A 27,895-nucleotide genomic window follows, 5' to 3' on the forward strand; every position below is an offset into this window, starting at 1 on the left:
TCAGCTTCCACCAAAGCAGTGATAGAGAGTACACACGTGCCGCTTGCAGGGATCCACGATCAAGTAGGCAAAACTCTGTTCGTGGCTTCTGCTTGAAGGGTAACACAGGCCATTATCGTCCTGAGAGGAAGTAAAAACAAAAAACGGGTATTAGCGACGACGTGGGTGCCCATGAGAGGATTCATAAAATCGGAATGAAACGTATCATTTTGTTCCCGTTGTAACAGTTTATTTCATGGCAAAATAGAACAAATACACCCCGATTTATTTAAGCAGCTTTATGTCCCCATGAGGATCCTGACACTACAAAATGCACGGTAGTTTTGTCCGAATAGTTCCGATAACCTTGAGGTAATTGTAACATTAATACAAAACTAAACATGTAAGCATGTGTTTACACAAATAGAGCCTAAAACACAGATGATTAAATAGACTATGGTCCAATTATGTTTCCTTTGAAACAGAAAAAATTGTAGGGACTCTATATTAATACATAAAGCTGTTCCATCCGTAATTCTCTTTCACTTAACATTTGCTAATGCATCTGTTCAGTTTCAAATATTTGCATTTAAGGAAAACCCTCATTCTGGCTCTTGTTAACAACTTTGAACTGCTATTGAAAACATTTTGTGTGCCAGTCCTCAGAGAGGGCTTGAAGGGAATCCATGCACCTAGTTCCGAAATCCTCATTCTGAAAACACACGTTCAGCTGACAACCAATACTACAAGAACCGGGTTCTTCAATTTAACATCCTACGTCTGCCCGTGTCAATAAAATCTTCAGCGCTGACAAGGCAGCACAGCTTGACACATGCTTCAAATCCAGCAGGGATCCAGCAACTAGATGGGGGCTTTTGAAGGGTTGATGTTTTTAAGATGTATTCAGTCTGGTAATTGAACATCTAAAAGACAAACAAATATGTAGCCGATACCTCCTTTCTTTTAAAACACGCAACAGTTTCCTCCTGCTCCCCAACACCTTTATACAATAGTTGAAGAGATGTAGGTTCTGTTCCCCTTTTTTTTCCCCTAAGGGAAGTTCCTATATTGCCTATATTGTCCATTTTCACCAGGAAAATTTTAAGCTCCCTGACTACCGACTATAACACATTAGAGGCACATCCCTCACATTCTTTTGTTGAAGCTGCCTTCCTTTGCATAAAATAATCCACCTCTTTTTGGACCATGTTTCATCCAAACATGAAAACTGTAACCTCTCTCAGTGGTCAAGGCAGCCAGCTTAGAAAGAAAAAGTCTGGGTTCCAGTTTCTGCTCCAAGGACCATTTGTGAATTTTATCCAGTAGCTGTTGCTGGCACCCCATTTTCTCCTGTTACTGCAAAAAGGATGAACCCCCTACTATGTGTTCTGGTGTCTTTCTTTGAGGGATTATTCAAGACCATAAATCTGAAATTAAGATAGGCACCACCATAAAAGCATTGTTTAAGACAGATAGAGATTTGATAATGTTTATTCACAGCATTTTCCAATGGTAGTCAAATGCCTCAAGCTAAAAATAGCATTCTATTTTAAGCAATGCAGCATATAGGCTCTGGAGCTCCAAGTTTAAGATGGTGCTCTCTTCAGGTGGTTTTTTAGGGATACATGTGTAACAAACACTGGGTTCTCAGTTACAGTAAGGAGAGCAAACTTTCAGATTTTACAGTACTCAGCATCATGATGCCTTTTGAGTTTGATCCAAAACCAACCTAACCTCATGCACAAAACCAAAAAAAAAAAAGGCAAGAGAAGACCAACATGAAGATGTGATTGCTTGTTAAACTCTTTTCGCATTGCTACTGAAGATCCCACTCCTGCAGTCCTTATGGAAGTGACCGACATCCGTTGAGGTTTTGAGTGTTAAAAGGCAGTGTTCGCACACTAGAACTTTGTTCATCAAATCAAGAACAAAAAAGAGTTAAGTTCTGGTGATCAGGCATTTCAAGGAACTCGAGAATATACCAAACCTGGTATCACAAAATTAATAAATATAATTAATCAAATTAAAGGTGTTCTTAAATGTATTTTAATTAGTAAAGGAGGTCATAAACCCCCTAAAATACTTGAGCGCAAAGGCCCTGGAATTCATGGACTTACTCTGTTTTTTAGAGCAATAGGATGCCTGTACACAAATTAAGAATCATACCAATTCCATCTGCAGTGTGGACTTCAGTTCAGACATGCACAGGGTGTAGTGATTGATTGAGGTTAGAGTAGGATCATTTTATTTTTATTTTGTAGGAACACAGGTAACCAGCTGATGATTTAAGAGGACATATGCATAGCATAATACAGAAATAAAGATACTGCTGAACAGCTCTCAAAACTGCATCATTCAATCAACAATTTTTTTTTAAATACTTTTTGAATAAACCATGCATTACACCGATTTCTAACACTGCCATAGTTCGGGTTCAGGTAAAGAAAGTTCTAAATACCCGTTAGCATCCAAATACTTCAGCTGCAACAATGTTTCATCATACGCAAGCCACAAAGTTCTCCAGGGTATTTGGAGTTTAACAAAGTACTTGGTCACAAGATTTAAAATCATTTCTCTTGTGATGCCCAGGTCTATAGCGTTTTGATGCTAAACAGACATTTATAACCACACCTTAATACCTTGAAATATTTACATTTTTAATAGCGTGCTTTTTTAGATATTGTTTCCAAAACAAGGGCTTCTTAGCCACAGCATAAAAACAAATAAAAAGGAAGGGATGGTGTCAGGATGGTGCTACATAAAGTTCTTAATTCCTGATTGCGTTTGTACTTGTGCAAATAAGCAAGTGCAATTATTTGTCCATTTATTAATCCAGCTTGCAAAAATGTGTGTTCTTCTAACTTCTCAACTGCTCTTCAAGTCACTTTTACCAGAACAGCTTTTTTTTATTTATATCAGGCTAAGAAGGTATGTCCATTTCTTTCAGATACAAACCAAGAAAACATGGCTTAAAAATTGTCAGCTCAACATTAAGATTATGATAACACACTCTAAGTTATTTGCCAAATGAACTCAGAAACTAAATCTGCTGCAGAAATGTAGTTACCTCCTTGAGAGAAACTTTTCAGCACAAGCACAAGACATTTGTGCTCCAGGAGGTGCCCTTCCTGTAATTTCCAAGTAGAGTTTAAAGAGTGTTGATCCACAGAGCCATCAAACACTCTGGACAGACCCGATTTAGGCTTTCTCTGTTCTGAGAGAAAATTCTTCAGGATGTTCTTAAATGGAAACCAGAGTTTTAGAATTCTCCTTCACCTCACAGATTTTCAGAATGTGGAGTAAAGCCCAATTTTCCCCCAAGGCTACAGGGAGAATAGCCTGCCCTGTATTTACACTGGATTTTCTTTTGTCCATCCATTTTTCTGTTTTCAAAAAGTTGCTGGAGTCTGTCTTTTTTTTTCTTTTTTTTTTTTAATACTGATGATATTTAATGTACGGCAAAGACAGAGGAGCTCTTAAATATCATGTGTTTACCAAAACATAGAAATCTGCAAAGTTTACATCAATACATTTGATTCAGAGATGGGGAGGAAACAGTAAGAACAGAAGAACATCAAGTTGTGAGGGTTTTGCTTTTTTATTTTATTTTTAATACAGTCTGCAGCCTAGTAGAAAGGTAAATTTTGAGACACCCATAAAGTGCTTATTTTCAAAAACCTTTCAAAAGCCTTTTATGAATCACACAGTACTTGATGACCCACAGATGAACAGCTGGGCTACTAGCAACCTACAGGGAAGTTTGTGCAGTCTGAAATGACATCAGCTATTTCTTTTGAAAGTGGGTACATTATCTGACATTTAATTATTACATGTTCTAGTTACTCAAGAAGAATTTGGAGTAGTTCATCCTACTGTAACAATTAAATGACAGATATGCTGAATCTAATAAACATGCAGCCAGTTCTCAAACTTATCTTGATGGTAAATGTATGATTTTGCAAGAGAAACAGATAGGAATGAGACTTGACAAGGGAGGGGAAAAGAGGTTAGCAGTGATCTTACCACTCCAACCTTTTTGTGTACTAAACGTCCTTGCAGTCTTTACAGAAACAGATGCAATACAAGCTATTCAGAAAGCTCTAGCAACAGTTCTAAAAACAGAACTATACAAAGTCAAGAGTGGATTCTTAATCCTACTGCTATCTCAAGTAGATCTAAAACCAGAATTACTCAGACCTAAAGATATGCTTTTTTCATCAACTATTTTCTGGATGACTATTATGACTACAAGTGTAATCCAGTAAACCTATTTTTAGTGAGCTACCAAATAAAATTTTATTTGGTGGTTATTGATGAAGAGTTAAGTAAAGAGGACGAGAAAGCAGGACGAGATCAGGGAAAGAGGCCATGAATAAAAAATGACACCAACTATGGAAAAATAACCCTTTAAAATGGAATATTTTGCTTTCTTTGTGTAAATGACAATTCATTATTTTCATGTTATGCATGTTACTTCCAGTAAAATCCTACCAAAAATTATTAATACTTACATAAGCAGACACTCTGAAGACTGTAGAAATAATATGTATTTCTTTTGTTTCAGGATTCTTTTGAACACTGAAATACAGGGGAAAAACACATACTTAATACATAGAGTACATACTTAATACATAGAGTAAGCACTGATTATTAGAATCCTTCATTTAATAAATACATTTTTAACATATGCACTGTGTTCTTACTCAGATTTGATCACATTAAAATTCAACTCATGTCACATTGACTGTGAAAAGCTACGTTGACCATTGTTAGATACCGTGGATATTACGACTTTTTACTGAAAACTATTGAACATATCCAGTTATCTGAGTTGGTTTCACTGTTTTCAAATACTAAATCACAGCAATATTACCCAGGCCTAGATGACTCCAATATAAAGTTTGCATTTTGATAGCTATGCAAAGTTATTCAGCTAAACATTTTGTAAAAATCTTTCAAATATTCTTTGAGAAAAAAACCCTGCAAAGTGAACTGCATCTTTGACTATGAGAAGCAGCAGCAGTACTGGTGAAGAAATGCAGACTTTAGTTGATTTTTAATTAACATATAAATTATACTTTAGGTTCATTTTTCCTCCTTTGGAATGTTGTCTATATAGATAGCTATGCAACTTAGTATGGCGTTGGTTCTGAATTTTTTATTTTTCTAGACTGTGTTTGTTGTGAAGACTGCCATTTCTTCCATCACAATTACTAATAACACTAAGATATCATTGCAAAGAATACAGGCATCTCAACATATTTTAAATGTAAGTATTTTTAAATGTGTCATTTTTCCTCAGGTCTGCTTTAAGTAATGCTTACATTTCTTCATAAATTAGATCATGTAACTTCTACTAATTTAGCTAATTTCACAGATTCATATTTACATTAACTCACTGTGGTGCAGCTGAGCCTTATACACCCCATACTTATACAGTTCCAAGAAATGCATAGCTCAAAACCTGCCTTGTCACAAACAGGTTCAGTGCCCGGGAAAGGTCTCAATACAGCCAAGTTGCTAGAGGATGTGTGTTAAACACAGCCCAGTTGTACACTGCACCAGCTCCAAGCTGCCTGTGACAGCAGTCCCCTATTACCACTGTTTTTCCAAAGCTTCCTTTTATAAGAACAAACCCCAAATCATCCAGCATCATCTTTGTCGATTCAATCTCTCCAACCAATAAAAGAAATCGGCTCTCTGAGTAACTGATTTCATCTGCAGAGTAATGACACAGTCATATATGAATTAAGCCTATGCTGTCATGTTGATCTTTCCTGTGGTGAGTCAGTAACGAAGCTTTCTCAGAATTTTTTGTTGCAATTAACGTGTTGATATACTCAACAGTGGATTAAGACGGCATTGCTAAAACTGGTACTGGCCCCAGTTGTCTGCCTTACCACCCCTCTGGAGATTACTGCCTTCCCAGCACAGACAGCTCAGCTGGTTCATGACTCAGCTTCTGAACCACTGCAGTTTACAGACCAGCATATTAAGATAAACGAGCGTGGATGTCAGTTTATGCTAACGTACTGGGCTGTAAACTGCAGCAATTCAGGAACTGTTTAACCGTCTCTGCTAAAAGAGTGACAACTTTCCAAACAAGATATAGAGGGGTTAGTGGGATCACCACTTTCTACCATATATCAACATTCCCCCAAAACTACAGTTACTCTGGCTTCACATCCTTGTGTCTGAAAACAATGACTTCCAATTTCTGGTTTCTTAATTTTTATGTTATATGTATCTAAGATACCAAAGTAAGGGGTGACAGAGAGTAAGGCTTCCTATTTACTCCACTCCTTGAGAAATTTTCCCCTTGTGGTTAGCTTCCTGCAGGTCATTTTTCAGACCAAGTGTTTATTTCTAGTACTTTGGTTAATTTTTAAGGCAAAATAATATATTTGCCAAAATCAGATGGGATTCTTCCCTTGATGACTTGAAAGAAACGAGGAGGTTGCCTTTGACAAGCTCATTTGCTCTATTTCTTCTTTTCTATGAAGTTTTAGAAAAAACTACCTTGTCTTCTTGAAGAAGATAGTATTTCCTCAAAAATAGTCTTAATACCTGCCTTTGTTCTTTCAAATTGTTAACTTCTAAGCTATTCACTGAATATGGTATTTCCTTTATCATTTTAATGTGCATCTATTCTCATTTATGAAGAGCAAACTTCATCATCATCTCTCAATTCACTTCGGGTTCTATTTATATCCTAATCTTACTGGCAATATTTTATTAGGCTTTCCAAAGATTAAAAGAACAACTCAATGCTTTCACATAAATTAATTTATTAGGGGGGAAAGGGCACTGAGATGGCACAGAAGGAAGAAGAGGACTACAAGACACCACAACAGCTGTCACCATGGAGAGACACTGTCAGAAAAATCAGGGGTTAAGTAGAGAAGACAAGATTAATCAACAAAGATTCATAGGTTATATTTTAACATGTTTTTGTCATGTTAATGTATTCTTTAACTAAACCAAAAATACTACAATGAATATTTTGAAATTATTTAGGTTACACAGGATGACAGTGCTAGAATTTTGGATGGATTCAAATGGTCACAGACTAATTACCGCTGGATTAGTAACAGACAACAAGCTGTGCATGAATTCATTAGGAAGTAATTATTGCTCTTTTTACAAAGGAGAAAATGTCTGCCATTTAATAGTTGTATTTTGAGTTCCCTAGTTGTGCTTCTAAAATATCTAGAGCGGTTAATTTCAAAAGATTATCACATTCTCTGATAATAAAACAATATATACAGAAATGCTTTGGTAACATGAAATCTCAAACTTTCTGGCGCTATTTTGAACACTAATGCCTTGGAGTGAGAACTCAGGAAAGGCTAGAATAAAGGCTGTAAGAAAAAGAAGTGGGAAAAAGCTCATAATAGGTTTGCCACTCCTGGCACTAGAGACTTTTGCCAAGGCTCTCTTCCTTCCTCTAAGAAAAACCGTTACAGGACCAAACAGTGGTGGTTTATACCTCTGTAGGTGTATCATGATTAGACTAAATTAATCTGGGGGGCTAATTTTTCACTGGACACCAGCTAGCAGCTAATAATTATTGTACTATCCATTGGTTTCTCACCAAGCCTTCTGAGCCCTCAAGACATAAAAATTAAAGCTTAAGAAGATTTTAATACCACAAAAAGTTCTTAATATCACTTTACAAAGAGTAGAAAGTATCCAATGCAACTGCAATCCAAGATGAAAAGAAACCAGGCACAGGATAGCCGTCTACGAAAGAAGAATTTAAAGAACAGTTGGTTTTCAACAGGAATTTGAAGGTGAACAGTTTGGTAAACAGAATTTCAGAGACCACTATGGTCATTAGCAATTATTTACTGAAAATAAGAGGCCATAAGAAAGTGATTTTCATTGCTTTATTTTCTGGTGTAATTTGTGCAAAAATTAAGTAACACAGTGCGCAGCATACACTAGAAATTAGAACTTCAGTCAAGACTGTGGCATGAGTCTCCCTCTTCAGAGCTGCATTGCTTATACTTTCACTGGCTTTTTCTTTCTTAAGAAGGTGGTAACAAAGCAGCAACATCATTTGGGATAAACTGGGGGCAGGGGGACATGAAACAAAGTAGGAGACAACCATGACTGTGAAGAGGGAGAGAAAGTCTGAAATGTCAAGATCAAAAGCTTTTCTCATGGGACCAACAGAGTAGCAAAGGAGCAAGATAAAAGATTTAGTTAAATTGTGAGTTTCTTTTTCAGCTGGTAGTCATTGTTAACACCAGCTCCACTGGCAGTGAGAAACCAGCAGACATTTATAGGCACAGAAGGGAAGAGGCACATGGTAGATAAATACTGAAGAACAGTTATGTCACGTGAACTGAGTAGATGTACTTTAAAACTTTGGAGGATAGAAAGCACGCTGTCAACTGGGAAAACAAACAAACAAACAAACCCCACCCAAACATCAAAAAACAGAAGAATGGACATTGGAAGGTTTTCTCCTGATATTGCATAAAGGAAAGGAGTAGCACCCAAGACAAAAATCACAGAAATATATAATGGGCCAATAGGGAACAGTCTGAGGGTATAGAAAAAGCAAACCTTGAAATCAGGATGTTATTTTAAGTAACATCCTTATTGGATTTTACAGCAGGAAAAGGAAAGAGAAGGGGAAAAGGTTTGAGGAGATATGAAAGTAAAAAAAAAGGAGTGGCTTAGAACAAAACTTCAATGTGTTTAGGAGAAAACAACAGCAAAGGGAAGCAAGAAAGTGGAGGGACTGATTGGATTTGCGCTTTGTCTTAGGTCAATTCAACAACACTAGAGCAGAAACAGCTGTAGTCAATGCAGTCAGCTAAGGCCAAGGATTAGAGTGACAAACAGCTTGTTCCAAGTACAGTGAACAATTTAAAAGAAAAGGGAGGGTGGAGCTGAAGCACTGATGGATCCTCTTATATCATATTCTGTATTTCTGAAGAACCCACTTCACTTCCATCTATGTATGATATGAAAATATCAAAAGTAATGACACTTATAAGAAAACTTTTGTGACTAATCACAACAGTAAAATTAATAAATGCAGCAATCCAGGTTCATTATTTCTAAAACTTCTTCATGTAATATTGATACTGCTCAATTTCTCTGTTTCAGTGGTCTCTCTAGAAGTATCAACTGTTCTACTGCTACTTAAATAATTTATTTTAGATGACCTTGGGAAACAGCATATGATTGAATCAACTTACACCCTGAAAAGTACTGACCACTAGAAAATCTGAAAGCTGCTTAGAAGTTATTAAAGTTTCATAAGCTTCTTTGGTAAAGTATGACAAAAAATTGCAAAAAAACCCAGCCAAATATTTTGTTGTAAATATTTTTTTTTATACAGCAAGCTATACACAAGTGCTACAGAAGTAAAGAAATATCCATAGAATCATAGAAGAGTTTGGGTTTGGAAGGGATCTTTAAAGGTCATCTAGTCCAACCCCCCTGCAATAAGCAGGGACATCTTCAACAAGATCAGGTTGCTCACAGCCCCATCCAACCTGACCTGGAATGTTTCCAGGGACGGGGCATCTACCACCTCTCTGGGCAACCTGTGCCAGGGTTTCACCACCTGCACTGTGAAAAATGTCTTCCTTCTATCTAGTCTAAATCTGCCCTCTTTTAGTTTAAAACCATTACCCCTTGTCCTATCACCACAGGCCCTGATAAAAAGCCTGTCCGCATCTTTCCTATAGGTCCTCTTTAAGTACTGGAAGGCTGCAATAAGGTCTCCCTGGAGCCTTCTCTTCTCCAGGCTGAACAACCCCAACTCTCTCAGCCTGTCCTCACAGGAGAGGTGTTCCATCCCTCTGATCATTTTTGTGGCCTCCTCTGGACCCACTCCAACAGGTCTTTCTTGTGCTGAGGGCTCCAGAGCTGGACACAGGACTCCAGCTGGAGTCTCCCCACAGCAGAGTAGAGGGGCAGAATCACCTCCCTGGACCTGCTGGCCACACTGCTTTGGATGCAGCCCAGGAGAGGGTTGGCCTTCTGGGCTGCACATGCATATTGATGGCTCATGTCCAGCTTTCCATCCACCAGTACCCCCAAGTCCTTCTTGGCAGGGCTGCTCTTGATCCCTTCATCCTCCAGCCTGTACTGATACTGGGGGTTGCCCTGACCCTGGTGCAGGATGCTGCATTTGGCCTTGTTGAACCTCATGAGGTTCACACAGGCCTGTTCCTCAAGCTTGTCCAGGTCCCTCAGGATGTCACACCATACCTCAGGCATGTCAACCGTACCACTCAGCTTGGTGTCATCTACAAACTTGCTGAGGGTGCACTCGATCCCATGGTCTATGTCATTGATGAAGACACTGAAGAGTACTGGTCCCAATATGGACCCCTGAGTGATACCACTCATCACTGATCTCCATCTGGACATTGAGCCATTGACCACTACCCTCTGGATGCCACCATCCAACCACTTCCTCATCCACTCAACAGTCCACTCATCAAATCCCTATCTCTCCAATTTAGAGAGATGGATGTTGTGGGGGACCATGTCAAAGGCCTTACAGAAGTCCAGACAGACGACATCCGTAGCTCTTCCCTTGTCCACTGATGTGGTCACTCCATCCTAGAAGGCCACTAGATTGGCCCGGCAGGACTTGGTCTTGGTGAAGCCATGCTGGCTGTCTTGAATCACCTCCCTGTTCTCCATATGCCTTAGCATAGCTTCTAGGAGGACCTGCTGCATGATCTTCCCAGGCACAGAGGAGAGGCTGACAGGTCAGTAGTTTCCAGGGTTCTCCTTGCTACCTCTTTTAAAAATGGGTGCAATGTTTCCCTTTTTCCAGTCTCCAGGGACTTCACCTGACTGCCAGGACTTCTCAAATATCATGGAGAGTGGCTTGCCAACTACATCAGTCAACTCCCTCAGGACTATGGGATGCATCTCCTCAGGTCCCACAGACTTATGTATGTTCAAGTACCTCAGGTGGTCTTGAACCCAATTTTCTCTTACAGTGGGAGGGACTTTGCTCCTCCAGTCCCTGTCCTGCCATCCATCCACTCAAGAAGTGTGGTAAGAGAGGTTGCCAGTGAAGACTGAGGCAAAGAAGTTGTTGAGTGCCTTGGCCTTCTCCTCATCCGTTGTTACCAGCTTGCCAGTCTTGCTCATCAAGGTGAGGTACTCTTTCTTTGACCTTCCTCTTCTGGCTGACATGCCTGTAGAAGCCCTTCTTATGATTCTTTGCATCCCTTGCCAAGTTCAGCTCCAGCCTCATCTTGGCTTTCCTGACCCCATCCCACCACAACAGGGCAGCATCCCTGTACTCTTCCCAGGATACCTCTCCCTGCTTCCACTGCCTGTGCATTTCCTTCTTGTCCTTTAGTTTGACCAGCCAGTCTTGACTCAGCCATGACAGTCTCTTGCCTTCCTTTCCTGATTTCATACACCTGAGGTTCAAGAGCTCTTGTGCTCTATGGAAAGCATCCTTAAAGATCTGCCAGCTCTGTTCTGGTCCCTTGTCCTGGAGGACAGTTTCTCAGGTGATCCTATTGACTAACTTCCTGAAGAGCTGGAAGTTTGCCTTCCTAAAATTCAGGGTCCCGACTTCACTCTTTGCCTGCCCCATAACCCTCAGGACTGCAAACTCTACCAGTGCATGATCACTGCAGCCCAGGCTGCCTCCAATCTTGATGTCACCAATTAGCTCACATGCATTGGTGACCAACAGGTCCAGTATTGCATCCTCTCTGGTAGGCCTGTCTATTACCTGGTGCAGGAAGTTATCCTCCATTCACTCCAGGAGTCTCCTGGATTGCTTACTCAGAGCAACAGGCTGAGAATCCTCACTAGCACTTTGTCCCTCTAACCTTGGCATGTCATCCCGTGGCTTGTCATGGGCAAGCCTGGTATTATTCCATTCCCCCTTCAAGTCTAGTTAAAAGCCCTGTCAATGAGCCCCACTAGCTTGTGAGCAAAGACCCTCTTCCCCCTTTGAGAAAGGTAAATCCAATCTGATGTCAGCAAGCCAGGTGCCGTGTAGGCCATCCCGTTATCAAAAAATCCGAAACTGTAGCAGTGACACCAGTCAATGCAGACATGTATTAATAGACTGGACCCATGTGTTTTTCCCTGTGTCGCTGCCCACAACTGGAAAGAGAGAGGAGAAAATAACCTGTTCTCCAGATTCCCTTACCAATTTTCCCAAGGCCCTGAAGCCTCTTTGGATAGCCCTTCGACTACATGTTGCAGCTTCATCACCACCCACATGGAAGAGCAGTAGTGGGTAACAATCCAAGGGCCGCATGAGGCTAGGAAGTTTCCTAGTAATGTCCTTAACCCAGGCCCCAGGGAGGCAGCGGACTTCCCTAAGAGAAGGGTCTGTTTGGCATATTGATTCAGGTGATTAAGAATCACTGGGTCTCATCCTTTCACTGTATCTTTGTTCAGACATATACATTTTACTCTTAAGTTTATCCAAAGACATTTTAAGAACAGAATTAAAGACGGATACATCTTACATGATTTTTTTCCTAATATGCTTGTGTATAATCTTAAAATAGGAGATGAAATAACAATTGGTCACCATACCATTCCAAATAGACCTGAGAATGAAGAAAAATATCAATTCCTACTTTAAGCAATTTGAAGCCTTTGTAGTGTACATTCCAGTACATCACTTGGTATCCATATTATCCGAGTTCTTGTACTATCTCACTTTTCAGAGATCTGCAATTGTTTTCTATTGTTCAGTTAATATTGTTCTTTATACTCTCCCACAAATACTTATTATGAGTGGCAAAGTATAATACAATATAAAATTTTAATAATATCTTTGATGATCTTCATACTCACGTTAGGTTAGCTAGGAATGAGCCTTTGCATAATTGATAACTATGCTCCATTTCCCACTAGACAGGAAATAAGAAATTTTGTCAGAGAAGTCAGAATATGGATATATCAAAACAGAGCAAAAAATTGCCTTTTTTCTGAATTGGAACCTCTGATCAATCACCTCTCAGGTAAAAAAAAAAAAAAAATCTCCAAACAATTCCATATGCCAGACCTGGAAAAAACATGTTAGTCTACCGTGTCATGTTAACAGCCAGATTCTACCACCCTTAGCTTTACACTGCAAGAAGTGTATTTGTGGAGTTAAGAATGCCAAAATGCAACCGTATTTAAATATATATATATATATATATATATACACACAGAACTAAAAATTTAAACTAAAGTACTTCAATTCTTAAAGCCTATGCCAAAAGCAGCTTGAAAGTAGTCCAAGACTATATAGTCAAGACTTAATTGTTGATGTTTTGTCAATGACAGTGGAAACATATTCTGGATCCAGTGCCATGTGATGTTTTCAGTAGATGATTACAGAAACAAAAATCTTTAAAATGGGAATGAATTATAACACATCAATGTCCATATATGTAATACTTTAAAAGTCCTTACGTGGGACAGATGGCATCAAAATTACATATATTTTGCCATTAAACTACTACCATTGTTACCTGGTATTTTGGTAATTGAACACAAATAAGCTCGCAGATTGATTAAATAACAGCCCCATTTTTGAAGCAGTAATGCACAATAAATTTACACAAACCAACACAAAGTACCTATGCACAGCACAAAGATACACAATTGTGTAAAACACAAAACACCTACCTCACCAAGTCTTTATATAAAGCTTTTGTAGTTTCTAAGTATGGGCCAACTACATCTTCAAACTGGCAAAGAGTTCCTCCAATGCAAAGATGCTTAAAAAGACAGAACAGAAATTCCTTGCGATCCAACTGACTAAATAAGTCGTAATGGTCTGAATCTTCCAGAAGCAAGACCTTGTGGAACAAGAAAATAACAAAGAAGTCAAATAGACAAAAATTTCTTATTTGAGATTAAGTTTATAAACAATGCAACTACTTTGCCGTGCGCCCCACAGAGTTTACATGAACTTTACATTAACATTTACATCAAATACATGAACTAGGGGTGGAAATGAATAAGCAATTCTCTCTAAATCCTTCTTCCAATGAAGCAATTATGTTCAAAATTTATAGATACAATATAAAGCAGAATCACTGCCAGATTTGTGTCCACAAGACATAAGGAAAGATTTTTCAAGAGTCTTCCCTGGTTAATTGCCCATCATGTTAATGAAACAATCAATAATCTGAAAATAATCTAGCTACATTTGGTATGTTGACCACTGCCAATTAGTTTGTCTTTGGTAACTTAGCCTACATTTGCTTTTCTACTCTAAGTTTACACAGTTGTCTCACATTTGTAAAGGAATCCCAAGGATCTCCCAGAGGGGATCACTCAAACTTACACCATTTTTTACTGCAGATTCTAGCGAGCCTTTATCTGTAGCCTGGATAAGCCAGACATGCTATCCAGGTGCCTCCATGTGTCTCACCTGCCTTTTGCTGCAATATTATGTGAACACAGAGGACTTGCTAAATTAGTCCCAACACTGCACACTGTAAGGGTGGACAGAAATTGTATGGTTACAAGATGTTTGAGTCACATCAGCCAAAATGCAGATGCCAACCCAGGCAAACTGGTCAAAGCCAGACATGAGCTTACCACTCTCTGGCTCTCTCTATCGCTACACAACCTGAGTAAAAAAGGGTCTGGGCAGTAACTGTCGTTGATGGCCACCTCGTACATATCCCAATGCACTTCTTGGTTGAAGCCAGAGAAGATGTGGCAGGTAGGAAAGAAACATGGAGTTTTGCAGCTGAGGGCCATCTTCTGGCACCAGGAGATAGACAGTTTGCTGCCCCCTACAGTCTACTGTGCCAGGGTGCTGACTAGTTCAATCTGAAGCTTTAATGTCATTCCTGGAAGATTTTGACTCTTAATTCTTTCTGCCATCTTAGGTCTTACAAGTAGGAATCACGTTCATTTCAAACATATGTGAATCCTTCAACATGCAGCTTGCAGGCACACACATCCCTTCCAAGGGAAGGAAAATGGAAAGAGACTGAAACTCCAATGATGTCTTATTTTAAATGTTGCCTCTAACTTTTCTACATTCAATATACTTAATTTTCAGAAAACATTTCACACATGCCCAACTTAAAAACAAATACACAGTATTTTGAACTGCTAGGCTACAAACCACATCTGAAATTCAAACATGAGCTTGAGTCCTCTCCTTTTCCCAGAACTTTACAAGACAGACCAGTATTTCAGGCCACATCCTGTAACCAGTGTCACTGGTTCAAAAACACTGCCTTCAAAGGATTCGCCAAGTGCAAATGAGTGCAACTCTATAATTATTAAGTACTTATGATGATTATATATACAAGGAAGAGCAAAATCCAGTTCTCCCACACTATGCTTTGCTAATGCTAAACAAACATAAGTAAAAAAAAAAATTGGTTTAGCTTATGAAGTCAAAAGAAACACTTAGAGTGAAGACATAAGTTGATTAAGAAGGTGCCACTGTTAGAGAGATTCTTTTTCAGAATAATCTGCTCTCTAACACCTCCACTGGAGTATAACAAACAGTTTTTATCTTGCAGGCCTGTTCAGGAGTTATATTTAGTCCTTTTCCAGTGTTACACTGAAAAATAATTTCCCTTTTCACAGTTTCCTTTCCTTTGTTTCAGTGAAAATATATGAAGATGCCTTTCCTTAAATGCCTTCGCATATGATAAGGTCAACATTTCTGGCCAGGAATGCTTCAGGATGTAGCTATTGAGTACATTCAATTTAATCAACTACCTGGAAGGTCGGGTGAACCCACAGCTCTGGGTATCATTGCAACTTTCCATTAGCACCACTTGTTTTCCCCTCCTAGGCAAATGAGTAGCTGCATTTCCCCCCCATACTTCCAACCCAAGCACTGACTACCTGAGACAAGGGTGGGCAGAAGAAGGTTCTACCTTCTTCTCCCACCCAAAAAGGAAAGAGGGCCCACCTAGAAAACAGCCATTGCTTTCACACATTCAGGCACTGCAGTGCTTCAGTCTTTTCTGTCACGTGGCTATCAATGCCCATTTTTACCATGGAAAGTATGTATTGTCAGGAAAAAAAAATCTGAAAATTGTGCCCTTACAGTACCTAATAGAGTATGAAAAAGTATAAGAAATTATTAATTGCTATACTGACCTTCCTTAATTCATCAGAGATGAGAATATCATCATAATAGTCATCATAACATTTCACAATATCTCCAGTTTCTCTAACAATTCCTTCAGAGTATAGCCGATCAAAAAATGACATGGAAATCTGTGTACAGGGTACCACCGTAGCTTCAATTTTTGTCACTTTGGAACCTGGAATACATAGAAAGGCTTCACTCCATATCTCTTACAATAAACAAAATAGGAGGAATTCCATGTACTAATGGTTTTACAGTAATTTGTAATTCCATACAGTGTGGAAATAATCAACTTCTCTAAATGGTTGTGTGTGGCATATTCTTTAAAAAAATATAGATCACATAAGTATGACTCAATCATGCAGTCCCTCAAAAAACAAAGAAAGCTAAGAAAGAAACAAGTGTAAGGAAAACATTAAATTCATCTGAATGCTACCTTCCAGTAAGGCTCATGTGTATGCTCCCCCTGTTGGCAATACTATCAACTAAAACAAGTAATAGATGAAACACCATGTAAACTCATCATCACATTAGACCAAATCCTTAGAAAATCATATTCCACAGATTAAGCCTTAAAGAACCTGAGGACAAATACCATCAAATTTGGTGTGATGAAATCAGTAGCTGCTAACAGCACCCCACAAAGTAAAAGACAAAACAAACAGAGCCCTGATGAATTTTTGGCTTGTTAAGTATTATATCTGAACTTTTTGAAAAGTTATTCTGTAGCTACTGTAAGCTTTGTTAACCAGCTATTTCAGAAGATGAAAAAGGTACCATCAGCACTTCCTGTATGAATCAGGACTCTTATCTCTGTAATCATTAAGTGCAGAGTACATTTTTCTATAATTTTTCAGTGCTTGCAAGTCATCCAAGGCTTGATCCTGTTGCTCACAGACATCTAGTGCCATTTGAGATGCTCTACCTTAATGAGGTATCAGTCCATAAGGGCACATATCTTCTCTATATACAGTGTTACATCTACAAATCTGTATGCATGGTGCTGGATAACTTATGGCACCTCAAATGGCACTAGACTCCATGTTTAAGAAGCTTTGGACTCAGTCCAGTTCCATCTGCTCTCTACAGTCCACGTGTTCAGACCAAATGTTAAAACATATCCTCTACTCATCTCCAAATCGCCCTTAACATCCTTCAAAGTGCTTCTCAGTGCAAGAGGGAAGAGAGCATGCATGAGCGTGAGCAAAAGTGAGCATGCAACACAAGGGCAATGAGTCTTGGCAGAGCTAATATTCACAGCATTCCATCTTTCCATGACTTTACTCTTATCTTTTCTCCTCTGTAGGTTCCCTTGATGGGAGACGGGTCAACAACATCAGAATATTAAAAGGCTTTTGACCATAAAATTAAAGATAAAATTAAGTGGTGTCCTGACAAGCTGACCTAAAGGATCACTAAAGACTAGTTTTTAGGAAATGTCAAAATTTCGCTCTGGATGACAGTATTTCAGGAACAGAAATGTGCGAAAAAGGTATGTATGAACCATGATGCTTCCAAGAGCACCGAGCAAGCGTAGGATAGCCTAAAATTTCTCTTGTCCCCAAAAGGGACACTTCCAAAAAGTCCTTGGGATTTCTCCGATATTTTATTACATGGAGATTATTTATTCATAGGTTAAGTAGGACTGGCATTTTGCTATCTAAACCCTGCACCACCTACCTCAACAACACTAAGAGAAAAATTAAAGACAAGTTACAAGTTGATGGCTTGAAAATGTGTCTACTTAAGCTAAAAATACTGGCATGAAACTTTATAATTATTTTATTGGGCCAATGTGATGTAAAGAAAATTGGCTGTAGAGAAAAGCTCGGCATTTAATTGCTTAGCTTCACATCCACAGTGTGTAGTATACCTTTTATTAAAAAAAAGGGTTAGGACATTCTCCTACCTGTCCACATACTGACTATTAAAAAATAATCAAATTATGTAACCAAATCACAAGTCAGAAAAAACATGACTTACAGCCTCACAACCTAAGAACAAAGGGATACTTATTTATTTATTTATGCTTCCTCCCTCCCTCCCTTCCTTCCACCTCACCTCCAGACTCCTCTAACATCTAGTCCTCCAGCTTCCTTTCACAGGGACAGAATTTTTATTTTATAAAAGAATTAATAAGAGCTAAATCAACCCCTAACATAGAAATTATTTTGCAAAGACCTATTAATCAAAAACTGAACTAAGACTAATAAAAATCAGATGTTAAATGACTTGAGAAAGAAAAGAAGTCTTACATTTTCCCAGTTATTGAGCTCAAAGTATACAAAATTGAGCTATTTATAGGCCTTCAAATTGTTAGGATTTTGTTGGGGGAGGGGAAGGAAGGAGACATACTTGTGCTCTGAAACAAGATTTTGTGAAAACTTTCATCAGGGGAAAAAAAAAAATCAAGAGCTTTGTAATCTATTCAGTAGTTCAGAAAACCAAACTATAAATGGGAAAGTTTAAATATACTGGAAGCTCCTATTCTCCATTTGAGAGGTGAGATTTGAAATTGGAGATTCAGAATTTCCTGGAAAAGAGTGACCAGTTTTAATAACAATGTAAAAGTGAGCAATAAAATACAAAGAAGAAATGCCTTGACAACTCTGCAAGTGGAAAACAAAGAGCTGAGAAGTACTGAAGCAGATTAAGCTTCTTATAACATGTAGCTCTGGAATATCTATACAGTGCTGCCAATATACTTTTAAATGAACATGTTGAATATCTAGTATGGGGCAGATAAACCCCTGATTGGGTATATTTAGAATTCCTCCCAAGCTTAAGAAAGATTTTTACCTCAGGGAAACCTCTTGCAACTTACTACTTACAAACCACTTTCTATAGAACATACATAATGCAAATTCACTAAAAAGGTGGTATTTCAAAAGTAAAAGGTGCAGGTTGATGATTTACAGGTTCAAATGACATCTAAAATTTTTGCAAATGATAAGCTATAATAGTAGTCTAAAAAATTGCTGATTTAAGATTACCTTCCAGATTTCAAAACCCCATTCCAAAGACAGCAATCATTAGAGCTTTAAGTACAGACAGCAAGTCAAGAATCTTTCTTAGGCAAATACTAAATTTTTATTTACACAAAAGACAGTAACCCTGTCCCTTTGAAGATAACTTTTCAAGTGTTAATTGAGCTTAAGCAGATCCAGTCCTGCCTCCCCAAGACCGCTGACAGGTGGAAGGCCAGTAATGTGTCCAAGGAAAAACTACTATTTATTTTTCATTGCAGCTATTTAAAAATACAAGACTCAAGACGTAAGTCGGTACGCATCAAATTTGTTCCTCTTGCTGCTTCTATTTTAGAAATATGAGAGTAACAGATAAAGGGGGGGCTTAACGCACATGACAGAACTCTCAGGTACTCTGCCATGCAGCCAGGAAGAGAGGAAAAATATCCCTACAACAACAGGCAAAAAACTGTGACATGAAAATAGGTAATTAAGTATCTGTCTGACCAGAAGAAGCAGACTAGAGTATATTTGTGTGTATTGTTTACATAAAATGTCAAATTTCAAGTAAAGTTAAAGCTGGAGTCCTTGAGACAATGTTACTATTGTGGGATTCTCCCAGGAATCCCAACAGGTGTGGAAGCTAGGGAGAGAGGTACATGTTGCATTCCTTGGGGACCCCATGTTTTATGCCACCTTTTCATCTAAGAGATGGAGACGGAGGATATTAAGGTCTGATAATATTAAGGTGAGGATGAAACGTAGTCAAGAGAAATAAAAAAATGAGATTAGACACAGGAAAAAAAAAGTAATGAAGAACTTTCAGATACAGATTTTAGGAAAAGGAGATAGACAAGTAACAGAGAGGAGGTAGAAATAAATATGAAAGTGAAATGATGTCCACTGAATTAAAAAGAAAAATAAATTCTTAATGAGAAGGTGAAAGAGGACCACAGCCTGGAAAAAGACAAAAGGGTTATGAAAATAAACACTCTCGTAAAGTAATATTATATTGATGTCTTCTATAATGCTGACATCTTTCTGTGGATCCGTAAATACTTTCTGCCCAACCTCATGGAGGAGAGAATAGAAGGGAGATTTCTAAGAACCTATCTAAACCCCACTTACATTATGCATCCAAAATATCTCCCCCCTGCAAAAAGACCCTAACAGATTTGTTTGCAAGAGAATAAATACAGTATTTGAATCAACCTGGAGTATGCAATTTTCTTCAGATTTTCTAAAAAGCAAAATAAGCCCATTTCCAGTATTTTCTTTCAAGAACAGGAACTTGTTTTAAAAAGAGTTACTCCACAGTGATAAGTAAATGGTATATCTGGATTAATATATCAGCATGTCTGAAGATGAAAATAATAGATTATTTTTTTACCTCCTCCTACTCAAAGCTAATTCTTACTATATTTTCAAAAAATGCACATGAAAACTAAGTGTAGAAAAATGTGCCAACATTCCTCACCAAAAATAGGCAAAGAATGGGAAGATGAAATTTTAAGAGCAAATGGGGTATACCAGCTGTTCAGGATTTAGAAAGGGAACCCTTCCAGTCCTCAGAACAAAATGCATTACTTCTGTGCTGAGGAAGATTGAGCAGAATCAGGAGTTAAGCTGGGATACTTGACAAGTGACCCTCCGCTCTTAACATGAGGTATGTAACCTACTGACCTTCACTAGAGGGACTGGCAAGTCATAGGCTAGACAGATAGCCTAAAAAAATTCTTGCCTAAAGCAGGAAAAGGTTTACCCATGGTTTGAAATATATTTATTTTCTTTCTGTTTGCCAGAGTGAAAAAGAGATACCTGAGGGGGGGACTTGAAATATTTTTTGCATCTTATATATTTCAATTGTTTTAACAACCAGATACAGTGTTTGGAAAATGGATTTTGCTGACAAAAAGGCGGCAATGTCTAGTGTCATGTATGCAGTGGGGAAAACCTATGCCAATTCCAGACAGCTGAAATGGAAAAGTTAGAAAATTCCCAAAGCTTCATTAAATATTTACACTCAGTAAAGTATCAGCAGACAAACCAAAAGAACCGAGGACTTCCCACTACGCCCTTTTAAAATATTCTTGGTAAGGAAAATCACTTTGGCAATATCAGAGTTCGCATTATACATAAAATCCCATTACATTATCACATGCAATTTCCATGAAATTTTGTGCATCATTTACCTAATCAAAAATACAATTCCAAAGTGGTGCCATAAAATTACATGCTATTTGCTTTTGGTCTTTCTCCTTTAAGTGTCTCATCTCCATCTACAGACGTAATCAAATGTTATAATCAAAAGTTAATGATCCAGCAACAAACTAGAAGTCAACCTTATGCCATGATTGCAACTAGAGCAACCTATCGCATGGCTCTCTTTCTGCACCTAGATCACTTCTGTTGTGCAGATAGCATATTTACACAAGCTCAGCGGTGTGCTCTATCTAATCTTCTGCTCTCTCAACTTTAGTTTGTAACGGAGCAATAATCTCAGATCTGTGCTAAAGTGGTTGCATCTATAGAAGAGTGTCTTTCTCCAAATATTATCTGAAGCAGTTAGTACTATAATTCCACAATTAATGCAGTTGATTATGTCTGGATATGTGATCAGGTCAACCGAATGTCACAGGCCATTTAAAAAAACTTCTAGTAGCTTGGTTTATGGATTGATGCAGGGGTCAAGGGAAAAAAAGTGTAAAATGTGACAATTCAGTAACAAAGTAGGTAAGAATCTTTTATTATTATTTAGTAAAAGAAGTAATTCTTTAAGATAATTCAGCCAGGTGAAGATACACATCTATGAACCATCATTATTACGAAGTGCTAAATTAGAGGAAAATAGTTACAACACAGACATAATTTAAGACTAATTTATTCTAAATTTACCCAATGTTGTCCATTGTCCTGAAGCTGAGAGCAATTTCAAACTGGAGTTCACATTTTGGTCATTAAAAAATGCCTATAATATTCAAATAAGAGAATACAAGTTAATGAAATGAAACATAAAATCATCATTTATAGTGCTTTGGACACTTACAAAGCAAATTATAAGGATACAATTAGTAAGTAGATTTTGTATGGTCTTTCAGTTTGGATACTAAATATCACACCACCGAATACATGTTTCTGTAACTTTGTGTAGCTGGTGTCTTTTAGCTATTCAGGATAACTTCATGTACATATTTATATATGCAATATTAAGGTTTTACAGTAAAGCACTTTTAGTCCAAGAACACACAAAAAAGTTGTATGAAACCCTTGGAGGTATAGAAAATGGAAGAGATGAAACAATTCTATCTCTGCATGCAATGTTGTTGGAAGTAAAAAACGAAATGCTAAGTATGCTTGTAAAATTTACATTTTGTAAATAAATTTGAAGCTTGGATAAGTGTAGAGACACACAAAAATTATTAAACAGATACAGAAGAAATCCATAAATTATTGAAGGGGTGGAGAAGATGTTCCACAGTAAGATTTGAAGTATCCAGTCTTCTTATCAATTAAAAAAAAGAGACATGCATAGTAATGTTTGTAGCTGACATGTTTAAATGATAGATAAGCCAATTAAGAAAATCCACACTGCATACAAGCAGAGTAAATAATCATTACAAGCTGCTAAGAAAGTGATGGATTTTTCAGTCTCTGCATCACCAAATCTCTTTACCACCTCTCTGGGATACAGGCAGATCAGACTATGTAATGCAATGGCCCCTTTGTTCTCAGTTAATTCACTGCCACTGAGAGTTCATCATCTCATAGTGATATTTTTACATTTTTAATTCAAAAGAGACAAGCATTGAGAAGGCAAATGCATATTTTGTAATCATTTGAAGTGTTATTCAGTGGGAGATGAAATATTGGTGTTTTTCTGTGTGAATTTCTTTAAAATACAGAGAGGCTGAATTCTTTATCCAGGATAACAACATAAAACAGACATACAGCAAATTAAAGAGTTGTTTTTAAAACAACAGATGTAAAAACCATACTGTTTTTTAAACTACAGATTTTTTTTTTTTCTGTCTGCAAATAGATGAACAGGTTTGACTTTGCACACAACAAAAGTGGAGGACACAAAATCAGCAAGAGGCTTGACTCTCAAAAAGCTGAGAGCCCAAAATTCCAGTATAAAGCAATGGTATCCAATAAACTTTAAAAATATTGTATTTTTAAATGTATGGTGCATATGCACGTCTAATTGCACAGGTATTTAGGGTGACAAAGAAGTAATAGCTGTGAACAAAGGTACCAACTGCATGTACTGTTTAAAGTCTCCCCCTGTGTGGGCTTCCCAACATCAAATGCAGTGGCCAAGATCAGCATCCAGTTCAGATTCCCATTCTTGGAAATCTTGAATGACTAAATTGTTCCCTTCTAAAAAAGGGTAACATTAGTACAGACTAAAATATTTTTACTGGACAATACAGTTAACCCACAAAGTAGGACTTGAGCACCACACCTAAATCACCTACTTTCAAGGAGACAGTGTGCAGGAAAATAGCATGTTAACACTGCTACAGTGCTTGCCATTGTGCAGTTTTCTAATAGCTATAATTCCATGAAAAGAAAAGTCAACTTAAAATATAAAGGACTTAGAAGTACCATAACAAATTCATCCTTTTGATAGGGCTTAAACTGCTGGTCAAAACCGAATGCTTGTGCTGTGATCCTGCCTTGCATGGACCTGAAATGGAAAAACGAGATGAAATATTCTGCAAACATACTAGGTACTTAGTCACTCTGCAAATTTGCCTACACTACATAAAGTCGTATTCTGACCAATAATTATATTTTTCTTTTTTTAAATTCTCACTTATAACCGCCTCCCACCACCACCTTCCCCCACTCGGAGGAGTGGGGGAGGCACAACCGCTGCTCAGGCGGCGTCAGAGCAACGCTGCGAAGCGACCATAGGCTTGGCTAACTCTGGAAAACGAGGATAAATGCCTTGCACCTCAGCACAAGCGTTTTACGTGCCGGAAAAATAACGAGGAGACTTCTAATTAAAGGGGGAAAAAAAGAGAGACACGGACCCGCACCACCACAGAGCGGGAGCCCTAAGGGCGCAGTGACGACCCCAGCCCTCAGCACCGCCCGCCTCTCATCGCTCCCCACCGCCCCCAGCGAAGCGCCTCTCGCAGCAGGCTTTCCCCCTCCCACCATTTGAGGAGTCTGTCCCGGATGTCCCTGTCCTCCAGGCAGGGGAAGGCTTTCTGGGGCAGGCAGCGGAAAGCGAAGCCCCCGGCGGACATCTTCCAGCGCCGGCGGCGGTTCGGCGGTTGCCGTGGAAACGGCGCCGCGCAGGCGGTGCGCTGCCGGCGCGCTCCCGCCGCGGGGCTCGGCCCCGCTTGCAAGCGTTCCGCCGGCCGACGGGGCCGCCGCTGACGCGTGAAGGCCGCGGAGGCAGGGCTGCGCCCCTTCTTCCAAGATTTCTTTGATTTTTACCTATAAAATCCCCCAATTAAACATCAGCTGTGTCACCCCCTCCCGTCTGCTCCTGTCTGTGCACGGGGAAAACTCTTTCAGGCTTGCCAAAGGAGAGCCTAGCACACTGGCACGCCGAGGTGGGCACCACCATTGCTGGCTTGCTCACCACCCCCAATACATAATGCCAAAACGAATTATGAAAAGCTCAAAGTTTTGAAATGGTGAAGCTCTAATGAATCAGGGCTGCTTCTTGCTTCCCGGGGTGCTGAGCCATTTGGAAGTAGCAAGGCTGTGCTTTCAAGCTCTTCCCAGTGGAAAATTTAAGCAAAGTGCATCTTACTTAAGGAACTTATTTTTAAAAGTCCAGTAAAGCAGCAGACACCTTGCAAAATTTGGGGAATTTCCTGCCCTTTGCAGGGAAAGCAGTGCGAGTTTAAGGCTGCTGCACATCTCACGCTATATCCCTTAGCACCACCCCCCGCCCAGCTCTCCCTTTGCTGCAAGTCTCCAAAACTGTCATTTCCCCATTAATCTGCTGTGCGGGCTAAACAGCAGACCCATTTCTAAGTTTAGCAGTGGTTCTGTTTGTTTCTAATTTAAAAATTTAAGCTGAATCACATTGGATTTGAGTAGAAAGCGGAAGAGAAAGGTGCAGCGTGCCGTGCCGAGGGCATCAGCAGGGACCAAAGCTGAACCGCCGACGTGCACTCCCTGGTCTCGTCGGCCTCCGAAAGCTGTCCTACAGATTTAACTCATAAGACACATCAGTTAAACAGGTTTGTACCAAGGGAATCCGGAAGAAAGAGGTATCATAAGCCTGTTAAGAATCCCTGTTTTAACATAGTTTCAGTAGAATTCATTGCTCACTACGTACTTAGTAAATTTGATTAAAAAGTGCTTACACCTGCAGACCACGTTATTGTGTAGCAGCTATGTGACATTTAAGGAGCCGTTCCCTCTGTATGTCTTCTCCACTCTGTTTTCTCCAAGTGTTTTCCTACACGCTTCTGTTTTTTTTCCCCAAAATTTTACTTGCTCCTAAACAACAATAGAAAATAAAGCTATGCTATACTTCAACATAGTAGTGACCATTCAAAAGGGGATAAAGGATAAAGTGTGCCTTTCTACTTAGTATTTAAATACAACCTAAAAAGGAGGCAGCTGAAACAGATTATTATAACCTTATTGTCAACACATCTCCACCTACTCCAGCACTACCCCATCTGTTAAATTCCTCTTGCCACTAATATTACTAGCCAGAGATTAAATAGCCAAAGTGAAAGAACTGGTTTGGGCAGGGAGTGATGCGTAGCAACAACTACTAAACATAAATTCTCAATTTGGAGTTGTGCGGACTCAAATACAGGATTTTAAAAAAGGAGTGAAACTTTAGGGCAAAAATTCCTATGACTTCAGTGAAGATTTTCTCTGATTAAAGTGTTGAATCAACAAGCATATGCTTAAATCCCAGTGAAATCTAGAGCATTTAAATGCTTTGATGAATCAGGAGTAAGGAAATGAGTAAGGACTTCAGGACTGGCTCAGAAGGATCAGGACAGGAAGCTCTAAACTATGGAATTAATTTCTTTAATGTTGTGCCATCTGCCTATTATGGTTTTATCATTCAACATTTCCAGTTTTATGCAGTTTGCAACAGTGAAAGTTAAATTGGGACTTTCAGTTTAAACACTGACCTTATTATCCTCTGATGTCATTCACGACAGCCTGAAGTAGAAAGTCAGGAACAGTACTCTTTCAAACACAAACATTTAACTTGTTTTCTAAAAAGTTAAGGATTTTATGGTCTCACAGAAGATATTTGGGGGGTGGAAAATATATTTTTCTGCTGCAGAATGAAGTCCTTTAAGTATGTATTATTCAGAAATACTAGTCCCTCACTTTTGACCAGACTAATTTTCAGCATTGTTTGTTTTTCACATATTTACTTATATGTAATTTTGAAGAGTTTTACAGTCCTGAATAAACTGTGGCCCTTAAGTGCAAAGCAAACAAACCAACCTTTCCATGGTAAACACAAATCAAATTACAGAGGACCAGCCCTGTTGCAGCTTTGCAAAGTGCATCAGTCTTTAAGGCAAAGGTCAGCCGGTGACGGAGCAGCAGCCCGTTCCCGCTGGGGAGGTAGAGAGGAACCTGAACAGCAGCTCCTCCCTCCCTGCCTCCCGCAGAAGTCTTCAGCATCGCTGGGGAATAGTTAAGGTGCATGAATTAGCTGAACAGAGGAGGGAAGGGATAATTATACATCTCTGAAATAAATGAGTCTTTCCAGTGTTAAAGTACTGTAGGAAAAGTCTGATACAGATCTAGATCCTACACCTTGTCTGTAATGAGAACTAGAGCCCCCCAGAATAGAAACCACAGTACACTATGGTCAAGCCCAGCTCCTACAAAAGTTTTATGAGGTATCAGCACCCAACTGATGCACTTGGACTGATAAAAGACTCCAGGCTCAAGTCCGCAAAAAGACAGAAGGGAAAGAGCTGACTACGATGGAAGCCAATTAAAAATACCTCCAAGTTAGCAAATATGAAAGACTGTGGTGTATCTGAATTCCCCCTTTTCTCCACCTCCACCCCAATGGTTGTCCTTCAGTAACCCAGGGCTGCAGGACAGGAGTCCCTGTCTGCTCTGGAGCCAGGCTCTGGATCCTCAGGCACTAACACCTCTGCTTGCAGAGAACTGCCAGAGGTTTTCTTTTAAAATACAATCAAAGAGCTCATGGTGGCCACCTTCATGCCATCACCCAGGAAGAGGGAAATCTGAATTTTAGCCTCTTTCAGCCTGAGGAAGCTCACAGCTTTTACATCTAAAGTGTCTCAACTACTAGGGCTGGAGTCATGTCCCCTGAGTTAACCTACCACTATCCTAGCAAGCTTGTTTTTGGATCACCGTGTCAGGGCCCTGCGGAGACTCAGCAACCACTGTTCCCCAGCAATGTGGCTGCCTGCCCTCAAGGCCAGCTCTGCTGTAACCTTGGGTCAGATGGCTGTGAGAAGAGCCGGGTGGGAGAGAGCTATGAGGCACCTCGACAGGATCCTCATCGTCTTGGCTTGAGAGTTGTGTCCCAGACCCAGCTCTTGCTGGAGCTGCGTGGACAGCATGCCTGTGCCTGGTCGTGAGCCCCACCGATCCTGAGCCTGACCTCAGACTCAACCTGTCTCATCTCTGCAGACTGGTCTGGTGATCTGGACTCGGTTGAATGTGGTCACTGTCACCAGACCTGTTTTGCTCTGCTGTTTGGGGTGCTGTGGGATGGGGCCGTGTTGGGTGGGAAGGGCACTGCCCTACCGGCCCCACTGTCACCCTCGGCTTCCAGCTCATCCCATCTTACAGAGCAGCCCCCCCTTTCTGCTGCCCGACACAGAGTACATGGTAGAAAGATGGTTGGTTTTGTCGTACATTTGTCCAT

The 27,895-nt window shown here is 39.4% G+C and overlaps 1 protein-coding gene across 1 annotated transcript; it reads right to left on the reverse strand.

The window, feature by feature from the left end:
* On the reverse strand, positions 1-27,895 carry CFAP300 (cilia and flagella associated protein 300; the record flags this gene model as incomplete). The annotated part of the gene is given in 9 exon segments (XM_082014886.1): positions 1-120; positions 4,491-4,557; positions 13,621-13,793; positions 16,075-16,241; positions 21,928-22,000; positions 23,641-23,722; positions 24,199-24,284; positions 24,287-24,483; positions 27,775-27,895. Coding segments are annotated over 9 exon segments (1,086 nt in total).

The sequence above is a fragment of the Phaethon aethereus genome (assembly GCF_964289735.1).
Source record: "Phaethon aethereus genome assembly, chromosome: 1".
Taxonomy (NCBI): Eukaryota; Metazoa; Chordata; class Aves; order Phaethontiformes; family Phaethontidae; genus Phaethon; species Phaethon aethereus.